The sequence below is a fragment of the Psammomys obesus genome, unplaced genomic scaffold (assembly GCF_907164565.1).
Source record: "Psammomys obesus unplaced genomic scaffold, mPsaObe1.curated_primary_1811, whole genome shotgun sequence".
In the NCBI taxonomy this organism is placed as follows: Eukaryota; Metazoa; Chordata; class Mammalia; order Rodentia; family Muridae; genus Psammomys; species Psammomys obesus.
Genome location: NW_026592890.1, coordinates 3,952,921 through 3,966,665, shown reverse-complemented (window position 1 = coordinate 3,966,665; position 13,745 = coordinate 3,952,921). Strand labels below are relative to the sequence as shown.

The following is a 13,745-nucleotide window of genomic DNA, read 5'->3' as shown; positions in this document are numbered from 1 at the left end:
AAATATCCACCCTTTATGAACTCTACTGCTGAAGCTGTGTACTGGTTAAGGCACTATAACATTTAGTTTCTAGACAACCTGTAAGGTTAAAAAAAATCTATATTTTGCTGATAAGAAATCCAAGTTATTGCTCAGTGACTTAACTGTGGTTATAAAGGACTAAGTTGCAGGAATGGAAACTAGGTCCAGGACTGCAGCCTCTGAAGCCACAGACACTCCACCACCCCCCACCCCCCACTAGTGCAGAGAGAGTGTATCTTTGTGTCTGTACTGCCGCCTCACCTCTCAACCTCCACTTACCGCTCATGCAAAATCCATTTGGGGCAGAATATTTCCATCCATTTTCATTTATCTAAGAAAAACTTTTGTGAGGTTCTTTTAATGTGTCAATTAGTGACTATCCTAACAGCAGTGGTGTCTCCTTTCTGCTTCATCTAAGTACTTTATAAACATACCTCTGTGGTCCCAGTAGCATATCAAAGTCTGTTTGCTCATCACCCGATCCTAATAACCAGTAACAGCACCAGAGAATGACAGGGAGTCCGATCTAGGAGAGGAAACCTGAGGGTCCCAGAGGATGAGGGATATCAATAAAGACTATGAAAGCCACTACCACGGCCATAGAAGTTATCAGAAAGTTCATTTATGGTGCAGTTTGTGGAGGACAGAGTACCTTGGCTATGGCTTGGAAGCTGCATTTAAATAAGTCATCTCTAGGAGGCTGCTATAATGGAAGAAACAAAATCCAACTACGTAAATGGCAGCAGGTGTACTTTGCAGGAAATAGATTCAAGGAAAGGGATGTTCTTCATAAGGTGACAAATCTGATTGAATATACAGTATAGTCATCAGTCTATTAAAAAAAAACAAGTACATCTTAGCTTCCAGTCTGTAGTAACATTAATAACGAGGCAGGCTTATTACATAAGAGGAGGCAGGGTTAGCTAATCTCACTAGGAGGTCTCTTGTAGAGGAGCAGTTTCAGGTTGAAGTCCTGTGGGAGGAGGAAGCCGTAGTTGATTATAGTTTCTGTGCACACCGATTTTAGCTAAAGGTCAGTCATTGATAACATTCGTACTTAGACCTGAAAAGGGCTTTACTATTCCATTAAGCATGACCCACAAGAAGGCTTTGCCATTTCTGTGAGCCTTATGCATTGGGGTCCTTGACATGGCTGTGCTCAGGTCAACTATACATACTCAGGACTTCATCAGCTCCCCACAAGGGGCCCTTTTTCTCTTTTATTTAAAATTACACCGTTATTCCTTTTCCTTTCCTTCAATTCCTCCTCTACACTTTCCTCTCTTGTTCTCTCTCTATTGTTTTGTGTGCATACAAATGCACCTATATATATAAATACAATCTGCTCAAACCATTTAGTTTTTGTATATGATTTCAGGGCTAATCGGCTATTGGAAAACCAATTAGAAGGCTCATCCCTAGGGAAGACTATTTCTCCTGCTCTCAGCATTCTTTAATTTTTTGTATATTGGTGGGGTGCCATCAGATTTTCTCCTTCCATGTTAACATATCTATTGGAGGTATATTTCTTCAGGCCTTGTTCCAGCAGGCATATTATTGCGATCTTGGGTAAGGATCCCCTGTCATTTCTAAGAGACATAATCTCACAGCAGATTTCCTGGTCCTCTGGCTCTTAAAATCTTTCTACCCTCTCTCCTGAGATGTCCCTGAGCTTTACATGCAGGACTTGTGTTGCAGATTATCCACCGACGCTGGGAACCCCAAGATCACTTGTTCTTTACGTTTTGACCAGTTGTGGGTTTTTTTGGTTTTGGTTTTGGTTTTCGTAATGGTCTCTGTTGCAAAGGGAAGTTTCTTTGATGAGGGGTAAAAGCTGCACTTACTGTGGGTATAAGAGTATTTAGAATGCAGTTAAAAATTACGCTATTTTAGTGAAGTTAGTGGTAGTAGGTACTGCTCTGACATCCAGGCTGACACTGGCCCTGAGTTGTTGGCTAGGTTTCTGTAGCAGGCGTGATTTCCTTCCTGTTGAGCAGGACTTGGGTCCAATTAGAGAGCTGTTGGTTATCAACAACATATTAGTGCTGCTATTGCATCCTAGGGGTTATCATGCCCTGCTGGTCCATTAATATATAGTTTAAATGAAATTACCCACTTAATCCCCCCAAGAGCTATAGACCATCTAACAAAAACCTCGGTATTGGGCATGATAAACTCCCTTTCAAAGGGAGTTCAGGAGACTCCCAAAACAATATAGACTCTTACTGTTGCCCTTGGCTGCTTCTCAGAAGTCAAAAGTTAAGTCCCTATTGCTAAAGATGCTGTGCACTTCAGACACAAGGCATAGAGGACCCAAGCCAGCTCTGACTTGAAAGCCTCCTCCCTGAGGCTTTTATAGAAGGTACTATGTAAGCTTCCCAGAGAGGGAAGCAATCAATAATCCTACCCAGCTGTAATACCTGTGAACCACATTAAAGCTAGAGTATTTTAAGTGTATCGAGCTTTCTTTTTCTGATTTGTTTTATTCTAACTCAGTCATTTCAAAATTAAAGAGAAAAAAGTAATGGTTGTTAAATAAGTGTTAATTATTAGTTTAAAAAAAAAAAAACACTTTGTATCTGTTACCATAGTTACCAGCCACCCTTCCTGTGTGGTTTTTAGAGAATATGGCCTCCTCCACTCAGTAATTTCAAGAAATGCTTTTACAGGAATGAGCAGAGAAGGTAAACAGAAGTTGTCCTCCCCACAGCAGGACAACTGCTGACTGAGCTCTCTGCCTGTGAGTTTTAGAGTCCTGACATTTAGTATTACGTTTGTGAATGGGAATTTTCTTTCAGCTATGATACAGTGCCAATTTAACTGGTTACCAGAATAGTATTCAAATTCTAGAGGTCTGCTAGCCTGTATAGGATGCTGTTATAGTTCTGTAGCATTTTAAAGCTATTTAAATGAAGCAAACATTAGGAGTTTCCTATATTTACAAGCACTAACTATATCACAAAAGAATAAGATTAAGCAATAAGAATGAAGCCTATTTATAATATCGAAAATACCATTGTGAGTGGCAGCTTCATGCAGGGAGATTGGTACATCATTCCCTGAACCTGTACCTTTGATCTTAGCAGTATTAGGACCTTATATAGTTTTTAACACTGTTTCATAGTTCGAGGTTGGATGGAAGCTAAATTTTTTCTCATGCTGTTTTGTTGTTTGGGTTTTGATTTGTTTCTGAAAGGTGGCTTGAGACCACTGTTTTGTTGAATATGCACACTGAGAGACTGCAAAAAACTTAGAGTTGTTTGTGTATTTGTGAGAACTGGGTGAAAAACATTGGCGATGGCTGAAGAAAGTGGCAGAAACAGACAAGGCAGGAATGCTAGTGAGTGCACCTGTTGTTGGGTGCAAGCAGTCACAGAATGACAGCACAGAGTAAAGTATAAAAGATGCACTAGGACCTTGCCAGACATTGAGAATCATGATGGATGGTAAAGACTGGCATGTCAGAGTTTGTGGAAAGGCAGATGGTTCTTTGACATTTAGTCATTGTGTTAAATCTTGGCTGCTTCTCCTTACCCAGAGGAGTACCCTGAGTGAACCATCTTTTCTTCTCTACCTATAGCAGTACCTGCATTCTACAACCCTGAGCCTATCTCCACAACTCCCTCTTTACTATCTTCTGTAACTGCAGGACACCTCACTGTGTTTTTTACAAAAGGTCTAAGAGAAAGTATATGTTAACTAGAGGAATTGATAAAGCAACTTAAAGACACAGTTGAAAAGTTATTAAAGGTCATTAAGGAGGGAGGAGGGGAAGGGAAAGTTATTAAGGACGTTTAATGTTGTACTTTACTTTCATAACCATGATACTGTTCACAATAATACTCTTTACCGAAGAGGTCTGAAGTTTGGTGGATATTTAGGAGTCCTTTGGTATAGAAAGACCCTCCAATGGACAGTTTCACTCTTGTTTAGAACCTTCTTTTCTGTTACCCACACTGTCCCTGTGCTCAGATATCTACTGCCAGTTACATCCAGTTGGTATAGCGGCAGGGAGTTGAGCCTTTAGCAACAGTAGTGTTCATGGAGAGGAAGGTCTGAGCTGGCTGGCAAGGCGTGCCAGGCTGTGGAAATGCCGCTGCAGTCCCCAGGGAGCCTCTTCACCTGAGGCTGAGCTTATCTTCCCTTTGCTCTTCCAGGTCTCACAGCTTAACCTCTTATTTCTCCTCATGCTTAAAAACAAACCAGTGCCCTCCTATCCATGCTTGTTGCTGGCTATTGTAAAAGGAGCTATGTAGCCATAAAAACATTGGAAAACAAACCATCCTGAGGAAGATGATGATCACCTGAATGGGGCTGGAAGCAAGACTTTCTTTTGAAAAGCAGCAGCACTGCCCATGCATCTAAATTGGTCTGCTTTCTCCAGACCCAGTGCTTTATTCAGCTAGAGTGCCCAGCAGGGCTGTTTTGAACCCAATACTCCCTGCCTTTAGTTTGCATTTTTCCTGTGTTACAGTGATTCTCAATGATTCATTCATAATGAATCCATTTTTGGAAAAAGGCTGGAGAATTACTCTTTTACCTCATATGCTTGGAAAGCTAGTTTTCTGATAATTAAACCATCTCAACAACTGGTAGCAGCTTTAAAATGTCACTGTTTGACAATGTTTAAGATTTTCTTCCATATCAGTCCTGCCTTTGCCTCCTGGTGCATGTAAAGTTGCTTCTGAAGGTTCTAGGCCTGTATGGATTCTGCAAATGAATTCAGTCCAGCTAAGTAGTCAGCATCTGTACCCAAAATAGCTGATGTCCTAATCGTCTGTTTCTGGGGAGGTCAGGACTAATTGGTCCTTGGGGATCCCTGCCCTACAGTCAGCACTGCTAGTGTAGCTTATTTTGCTCTTCCAAAAGCTAAAACGCCCACTGCCAACTCCTACCTGCTTACTGGCCTTAACAGTTACCCAGATAGGCTTTTAAAGCCCATCATAATTCTACATTTTAAAATAAAGTGACCAATGGGCACAGGTCTAGTGGACACCATTATGGATAGCTGCAGCCAGCTGGAATTTCTGTAGCCATCTAAAACTTAGCTTCTTGTGTGTCCAGAGAAAACAGAGGCACTGAAATGTTCATGAGAACTGCTGTGATTTTCAAAGATGAATTGTTTAAGACAGGGGACATAGCTTGGTGTTGCAGTGCTTGCCAAGCATGCAGGAAGCCTTGGATTTGATCCTTAAGACTAGAAAAAAAAAAGTTCAATCACATTTTGCCAGATGGTGATTATGTTTGTTCTCAATGAAGGTCGATGTAGGAGTGGTGCACTTTACGCCCTTGATAGAGCCCAAGATCAAGCAGCCATTCAAACTTGTGGAAAAAGTTGTACAGAATGTGTTTCAGTTCCGAAGGAAATACTGCCACCGGGGGCTCGGGTAAGAACCCTTTTTGACTGTCTAACTCTGAAAAGGCTGGATGACTCTGGCTCCTAGTTTGGACACTGTGGTGAGCAGTATGTCACCACCACTGAGGAAATGCCCTGAGTTTACCTTAGGTGCCATATACAGGTCTGGCTGGCTTTCATCCTAAATATGACCTAAAACCCACAAGACTTAACTGGTGGGAAGGTCCTGGCTTCTACATCAGGACCATTTTTATCATGTTCTCTTTGCACCGAGTTGCTGTCTCTGTCCTTTTAAGGACATACTTGAGAAGTAGAAAGCAAGTATAACTTCTTAGCAGCTATAACGTCATTATACTGTCATGCTGCAGTCACTTAGTGGGGGGCTTATTCTGTCAGTCTTAGTGCTCCACACAGGCCTTCCCCAAAATAAGACTGAGCCAGAGCCCTGCAGCAGCCACACCAATTACTTCTTATCTAGTAGATTTTTAAATGTTTAGTTAGATTCAATTATAAAGAATGAAGAAAGGGCTTTTTTTTTTTTTTTTTTTTTTTTTTTTTACATTTCTGCTTCATATAGTCAATATATAGCAACTTAAAAGAGCTCAGCATTTAGCACACATTGTTCATTTTTAAGACTTATACACAGATCCATTTTGGTTCTCTATAGGGATGTCAGAAGTGTGGGTTGGTGTGTGAAATGATTTCAGGTATGTTGAGGCAGCTGTATCCTGAAACCAATGCCACTCATAAAACCGTTGTAAAGGATGTTTGCTGATGTTTGTGAATCAACCTATTGACTGTAATTTAAAGTGTAACTCATACCTCTATACATTCTAGCTCTAATTGGAGGTTGCAGGTATCACTTTTGGAAATCCTGGAATTGATCCAGCCTAGAGTTGGTCCTACTCTTTCCACGGCAACCTCCCCCAAAACTAAGTGATGGGACCTATTCATTTCATTACACCATCCTCTGTACAGATATGGACCAAATACCAAAAATCACTCTGAATGATAGTTGTTGCTATTTTTCAGTCACAACATACTACAAAATGGACCCAGGTATTAGATCATGAGTTCAATTTCAGAATAAAGAGGGCCTGGTAATAGATTCTAAGTCACTTCATCTTAAAGGTTGGGGAGTGTGTTCCACCATCAGGCTGGAAAGAGAACTCATCCTCTACTGACCATGGCTTTTGCTGAGCCCTTTGGATGAATCCATGGTCAAAGTCTAGGCACACTTTCGCAGAGTTTAAAGCATGTAAGTTCAGTCTTTTGAAAGACAAGTGACTTGGTTTAATTAAATGAAATTTAAACTAGATGCTTTGAGTTTAAAGATGATTGAGAATAACTTTGTTTTCATAAAAGATTACTTAGCACTTTGCAAAATGAGTTACTGTTTTGAAGTAAGGGGAGTTGAAGACTTAATATGTCCAGGTTATAGAAAATCAAAACAAGAAATTAAGATATAATAAAACTTTTACAAAAGTGAGGCAAATCAAATGTGTTTCATTTCATTGGGAAGGTAGTTTCCCCTTTGTAGACAGACCTTTCAAGTCTTAGCTTAGACATGCCTCCAAAGACTTGTTGCCTTTGGGGAACCAAGAGGCTCCAAGATCCGAGCCTCAGGCATCTCTCAGTGTGTCATTTTGAAGTTTATACAAAGATAGCATGATTTGAGTAAAATTCTCTCTCTCCCCCACTTTCCTTTCAGAATGTTGTTCCCTGAAGCGCAACGCCTAGAAAGCACTGGAAGGCTGTTACAGTTGGCAGACATTGATCCAACTCTCCGGCCCACCCACCTCTCTCTCATGCATTTTCAAAGCCTATGTGCTGTATATAGAAAAATGTGTGATGAAGACCCACAACTTTTTGCTTATAACTTCAGAGAAGAGCTCAAGCAAAAGAAAAGAAAAGGCTCAGAGAAAAATGACACAGAAAGTTATGAGTTCTAAGTACTATCTTAGGACTCCCAGCCCGATGGGTCCATAGCCACAGTGTGGATCCTCTACATATGTACTTATCTATAAAGACAGATACCAATGACCAGATGGCTTACATGCAGTTTACTCTTCAGCTTGATAAGAGAATATCAAGTAGGTACAGTACAAGCTTTCCTTTTATATACTGCATAGATACGACATGTTTAGTATAAACAGCATTTATTACAACCTTCAAAAAGGAAATGTCTGCACATTGTGCCCCTAAACCATGTAAAAATAACTTAAATGTGCTTTAAATAAAGCAAAAAACTAACAGCTCAAAGAAAATGCCCAAAGGATTGGGGGAGGGGCCCTTTTAAAAGCTATTAATCACAATTTTCCCAATCTTACTTTTCCCACATAACTTAAAATAATTAGAATGCGATTTTATTACAAGACTAAATCATTTGATTCCTGCTCAAAGGGGATAGATACAAGCTAGTAATTTACAGATTCTGACCAACTTAATCTAGTTTTCTGATCCACAATAAATTAAAATAATAACTTAAATCTTTACAAGTTTTCTGGAAAAATATATACTGCATCAAACCTAAATATGTATGGTTTTTCTGCAGTTTCATTTTTCCACCAGTTTAAAAACAAATGAGAATTGTAACCATACCACACAAATCATACTATGATTTGCCATGGCTCTGTGCTTCGTAAAAACACTCCTCATTAACAACTGACGTTAAACTCTGGACACTGAACTCGCGCTCCAGAACCAAATTTAGATCAATGTTGGCAGTTTCAGGGTGGCTGTCCAGGGACTGGTGACGAGTCTGCGCCTTGAGCAAAGTTCCTCTGCCCCTCTTGGTGCTGTTTGCTTTTCGTTTAATGGGGCAAAAGTGGCCTCTGACCAGCCTGGGCTGCTCCCCTGACCCTGTGGGAGGCTGCTGCCCACCTGGGTGCATGTCAGGTTCCTCAGAGATTCTCAGTCTCTGGAACTGAAGCTCAATGTCCTTAGTAGGGCTGCCCTGTTTCAGAGGGTGGTGGAAGTCCTCATCTTCATCACTCAGAATGTCGCTTTCTTTAATGAGACCATCTGGAAACCCTACCAGGCCCTCATGAGGCTCTTTCTCAAGCACGGTGCTCTTGCAGTCTTGCGTGCTCTCAGCTGCTGGGCAGCCACTGCTGTGGGTGCCACTGCTTAGGCTACACTCATCCGAGTCCAGTGAATTCCCCTTGCTGGGCTCGCTGGGCCACTCGCTGCTGGAGGATGTTCTGAGGACCTTCAAAGACCTGGATGAGGCTACCAAGAAAAAAAAAAAAAAAGCACATTTCTCCTTATGACGCAGAAACAAATTCTACAGTGTAGAGTTGCTCAGGAGTTGTGACACTTAAGATTTTAGTATGTGGATTCAATGATCTGTCTTGGCATTTAGGTGGCAAAGCCATGTAGCTATGTCAAACAATGAATTTACTACTATTTTTAGGGTGTTTTTTTTTTTTTTTTAAGTCTCTTAACTATAGCGCAGAGCAGAATACAGGTGGGATACAGAGTTAATAAAATGTAACGAATAATAAAAATTTTAAAAATTAAAAAACTTGTTAGGCAGCTGAGAGGACAGTCTTAAACTCTGCTCCTCCTGCGTGTTGTGATTACAGTGTACACTACCACGTTTTTGTTTTTCGAGACAAGAGTTTCTCTGTGTAGCCTTGGCTGTCCAAGACTCGCTTTGTATACCAGGCTGGCCTTGAACTCAAAGACGCCTGCCTCTACCTCTGCCTCCCCAAGTGCTGGGATTCCAGGCACTTTTATACATGCTAGAGTTTGCTGAATGCTGGGCAAGAACTGTGCCCACTGAGCTATACCGTCCAGGCATATCTGAAATTCTTAAGTTGGGATTTAGCCTTTGGATTTCCAGAGATCATATAGATAGAACAATAAAAGTTCTAGCTACCCTAAGGGTAAAATTACTATTTTTGCCAGTGTATTAATTGAATAGTTAATCACTAATTTGTTTTTACTATATAGTACCTTGTAATCTCAAAATATACTGTATCTCTATGCATACCTTCCCTGTTTATTTCCCTAGATGCTCCATTAGAACCTGAAAATTTTTCTTACCTCTCTTGAGCATTGTCTCTGCTGCAATTTATAATCAACTTCAAGAATTAACATTGTGCATATTTAATTGTGTATATGTGGAGGGAGCCAATTCAATGATTGATTCTGTTCTCTAGAGTTGGAAAGGGAATTCTTAGTTTGAATGTTTCTGTAAGCCATTAACACCATATTAGTTTTGATGACCAGAGAATATTTTGACAACAGAAAATACACAGATGTGGAGCAATCAAATTGGGTGTGTGAGAGGGAGAAAATATGTGCCCTGTAAGATTACAAACAAGATTACAAAATATGTGCCCTGTAAGATTACAAAAATTCAGTGATATACCACTAACAAAAGGTCCTGGGTTCATTCCTTAGCACTAGGGGGAAAATGTAAAGAAACAAAACACTAACTGTGGGAAGTAGGTAGAAAGAGGAACAGTATAATGTAGGCTGGTGAGCTGCTGGCAGTAATTGCATACGAATGAGCATGTTGAGTCTTGTGATCCACGTTAAGCATTGACCTTCAGGAGGCCTGGTACTAGGAACATGCAGAGTAAGCAAAGAGAAGCCTCCAGACTCATGTTCATCTTAAAGGAAGAAACGTGCTACTGTTCCAGCTGATGGGAGAAGGGGTTGAGGGCTAAAAGTAGGTATATTTTATAAGAGCATGAAGGGGGCAGGAGGCATGGTTCTCTTCAAAGGAAATGAAGTTACTCCTGATCATCTGCAGATTAAGTTGTAACCATATTACAACCTCATGGTATTTTGTTCACTAAAACACGGGACTAACAAAATTCTCACCTAATTTGGCTGAAACAGGAACTCGGTTCTTAAGAGGTACCAGACGATCCTTACATGTCTTCTCCAGGGGTAACTCACACTTTATGTGGCGCCTGAAGTTCTCTCGAAGAATAGAACGGATCACCTTAACAATGCTAGTTTTGCTCTCACTGTCACTAGGGGAAGAAAGGAGAGAGTATGCACTGTCCATTCTGCTTCATTGTCAGGACACAGCCTTGGCCAGCTGTGCACTTTCAGAAGCTAGCAAGCTACCCACTAGTGTGTGTTTTGCTTTTCTGACTTAAAGGAAGTTAGAGTTGAACATTGAAATAACATATATCTGAGCAGTATATTATGCTGGACCCTCAGTTGCCCTTCTTAAGGTGAAGCTGTACCCTATACCAAAAATCAGGAGGGCACTAAAAACATACTTCCCCCATCACACACACACACTGTTTTTAAAGATTTACTTATGTGTAATTGTGTGTGTGTAGGTGTATCCCACATGTGCTGGGAAGCATTGAAGGGACCAGAAATTGGCAGATCCCAGTGGAGCCAGAGCTACAGGTGGGTGTAAATCACCCACCACATGCTGGGAACCAACTTTGGATCCCGTGGAAGAGCAGCAAATGCTCTTAGCTGCTGAACCATCCCTCCAGCCCCTAAACTCCCCTTTAAAGTGGACACAATTAAGCCTTAACATCCATTTTGTCAAGGGCAGTACCTGCAGCACAGTTGAAAGATGGTTTCTGGTCGTCCTTCAGTTTCTGACTTTGTATGAATCAGCTCCCATATGGAATTGTTTTCAGTCCCTGGGGAAACGGAAATGGAAACGAGAGTCCACAACTTTGCCAAAAGGCTATGGTTAAGAATACCTAGGGTGTTAACAGTTCAAACATCCCCACTTCTCTCTTCATTTCCTTCCACAGCTCATTCTAAGATATTAACAAATAACTACAAAAAGGGGGGTGAAATTTTCCATCCCTCTTTGGATCTACCTGTTTGTTGGCTGGTGGTTTTTAGGTTGTTTTTTTTCTTTTGTTTTTGTTTTTCGCTTTTGTTGTGTGTGTGGCAGAATTGGTAGCCCAGGCTGTCCTTGAATTTGTGGCAGGCCTCTTGTCTCAGCTACCAAGTTCCAATTTCTTCCCCCTCTTGAAACAGGAGGCTTTGCTCAGGAACTTGAGGTGACAGCGCCCCTCCCTTCCCATGCAGTCATGTTCTTAGAAACATAACAGCTTCTGACAGAAATGGCCTTCCGTCACCAAAGGCTCTTGCTACCAGTTAGTTATTCTAGAAAGTCAACGTTTGTTGTTGTTTTATTTGTTGTACTCTTAATATTAAAGAATTTTATAGTATGTCTAACTTAATAAAATTTAAGTTTCTAGAACTTTAATAAATTTTAGGTTACCAGAGCATACTGCAGAAAGGGAAGTGACAGCTGATGACTGTAAAAGAAACAATGCAGAGGCTGAAAAGGCCATCTAATTCCAATTTTTTTTCTTCCAAAAGATTGTGAAGAAATGTCAAAACAACCTTGTTCTCATTTTCTTTTTTTAGAATGTAAAATAACATGCAAAAGTGATCCCCAGGTACTGTGGTTTGGAAATGTCCCCAAAGGCCCATGAACTTTAAGACTTGGTGGCTATCCTGGAGAGAGAAGGACTCAAAGCTGTAAGAGTGGGGCCTGAGGGAGGGCATTAGGACAGAGAAGGTGTGCTCTCAGTTACTACTGTCTCACTTCTCCTGTCTTCCTCTCTGGCTTCCTGGTCACCATTAAGTGAGCAGATGTCTGTCATCACATGTTCCTGTCATAATGCACTGTGCTGTCACCCTGGGCTGAAAGCCATGAGCTCAAGTAAATCTTTGCTGATCAGAAATCTTATACCCCCAAAGCCAGCCAATTAACATGTCTTTTCTTGTATTTTTCATCCCACATGAGTGAAAAACATAAAAATGTTTCTTGTCATTGCATTCCCCGAAGTGTTTACCTGCTGTGTTCCCCAGTCTAACTTGAAGTGCAGATATGGGGATCAGCCAGCGGAATTTAAACGGCTCCAAGTCAGCAGAGTTGTGGGCAGGCCGGGAATTTGAGGGCTGCAATGTAAGAAACCACCAAGAAGGGGTTAAAGTTTTGCACAGTGAACAGAGGTGTCTTGATCTGTATACAGGACTCTGATGGGTGTCTAAGGTGCATACAAACAAGGTACACACCCTGTTCTCAAAGACCTCTTGGGCTTGTACTAGGACTAGGCCAGAGTGAGAGTTCATGGAACAGGGTTCCTTGTCTCTATGCAAAGATGGCAGCCATGCCTTCCTGCAGCTTCTAGTTCCTGCTAGTGGCTTATGGTGTCCATGGCTAAACTTTAATGAGTGCTTTGGAGGTTTGTTTGGGTCTTGGCTTTTTGTCTGTTTTTTGAATCAAGGTAAAAGTTATTTTGAAGCCAGAGCTAAACAGACCTGTGTATGTGGAAGCACACACACTGCTTTTCAGGTAATAGAATTTTCTTTTTTGGCTTCAGTTGGGTACTTGTCTTAATTGGCTTTTAAAACAGACGGACAGCTATTCCACTTCTGGGCATATGTCCAGAGAACTCCATAGCCTACCATAAAGATGCCTGCATTCCCATGTTTATTGCTGCTTTATTCACTATACCAAAAAGCTGGAATCAAACTATTTGTCCATCAAAGATGAATGCATATTGAAAACCCGTGTCTGTGTGTGTGTGATTACCACTGATCTCTAAAGAAAAGTGATGTTAAAAATTTACAATAAAATGGATAGACTTGGAATGTAGATATTAAATGAAGTCACTTGATCTCGGGAAGAAAAAAGCCTGCATGTTCTTTCATATGCAAAATCTAGCCAGTAAAATATATTTGTGTGTAAACAAATGAAGAAAAGTTAACAGGAAAGACTAAATTAGGTGGATGAGGAAGAACTGAATGCAAATAATATAGTAGATCAAGTTAAGAAAGAGGATATAGAGCTAATTGGTTTTCTGGGTGTAATTTTGTCACTTTTTTTTTTTTTTTTTTTTTTTTTTGATGGTGGATACATGAGTCAGCACTAACTATAAAGTTTACCATGAAGTTCCATAGCTTCCATTCCTGATGCTGTTTTAACTGTACAGGTTCACTGAATTGTGTAGATTTGGGGTATGATATTTTTATTTATTTACAAGTGTTTTATAACAAAATTTAATAGAATAAGGCAGATAGTGTTTAATTCTGTTGGACAGTGAGGCCATGATTATTAGCAAGCTTTTCAGTACAACATAGGAGAGAGCTATGAAAAGGCAGCTTTAATTAAAAGTCATGGTTCTTACCAGTTTCTTTTTCAGCTTACAGTTTTCTTTATAAACCAGTATGACAGCTCTCTTAAAAACTAAAGAGAAAGAAAGGTCTTGTTATTTTCTGCAAACTCTTCCAAGGTTAAACCACAGTTGGGTGCTTCACGAAAACAAAACCCTTCAAATTCATGGTTCTGAAATGCATTAACACCTGCTCTGCCTTGTTTGACATGAACTATGCAGAAGGTCCTGCTTAGGAAGCA

General features: G+C 40.5%; 2 protein-coding genes across 4 annotated transcripts in view; one reads left to right on the top strand and one right to left on the bottom strand.

The window, feature by feature from the left end:
- Nucleotides 1-9,272, top strand: part of Tfb1m (transcription factor B1, mitochondrial) — a 39,877-nt gene extending 30,605 nt beyond the window's left edge. For all 3 annotated transcript variants that reach the window (XM_055615995.1, XM_055615994.1, XM_055615996.1), the window contains exons 6-7: nucleotides 5,281-5,408; nucleotides 7,089-9,272. In XM_055615995.1, the coding sequence (XP_055471970.1) occupies nucleotides 5,281-5,408; nucleotides 7,089-7,329 (369 nt within the window). In that variant the 3' untranslated portion in view covers nucleotides 7,330-9,272. The remainder of the gene's footprint in view (nucleotides 1-5,280; nucleotides 5,409-7,088) is intronic.
- Nucleotides 7,992-13,745, bottom strand: part of Tiam2 (TIAM Rac1 associated GEF 2) — a 100,882-nt gene continuing 95,128 nt past the window's right edge. The window contains exons 21-25 of the mRNA XM_055615990.1: nucleotides 13,519-13,577; nucleotides 12,181-12,286; nucleotides 10,917-11,004; nucleotides 10,214-10,368; nucleotides 7,992-8,608 (exon numbers count right to left, since the gene is read on the bottom strand). Coding sequence (XP_055471965.1) covers nucleotides 7,992-8,608; nucleotides 10,214-10,368; nucleotides 10,917-11,004; nucleotides 12,181-12,286; nucleotides 13,519-13,577 — 1,025 coding nt within the window. The remainder of the gene's footprint in view (nucleotides 8,609-10,213; nucleotides 10,369-10,916; nucleotides 11,005-12,180; nucleotides 12,287-13,518; nucleotides 13,578-13,745) is intronic.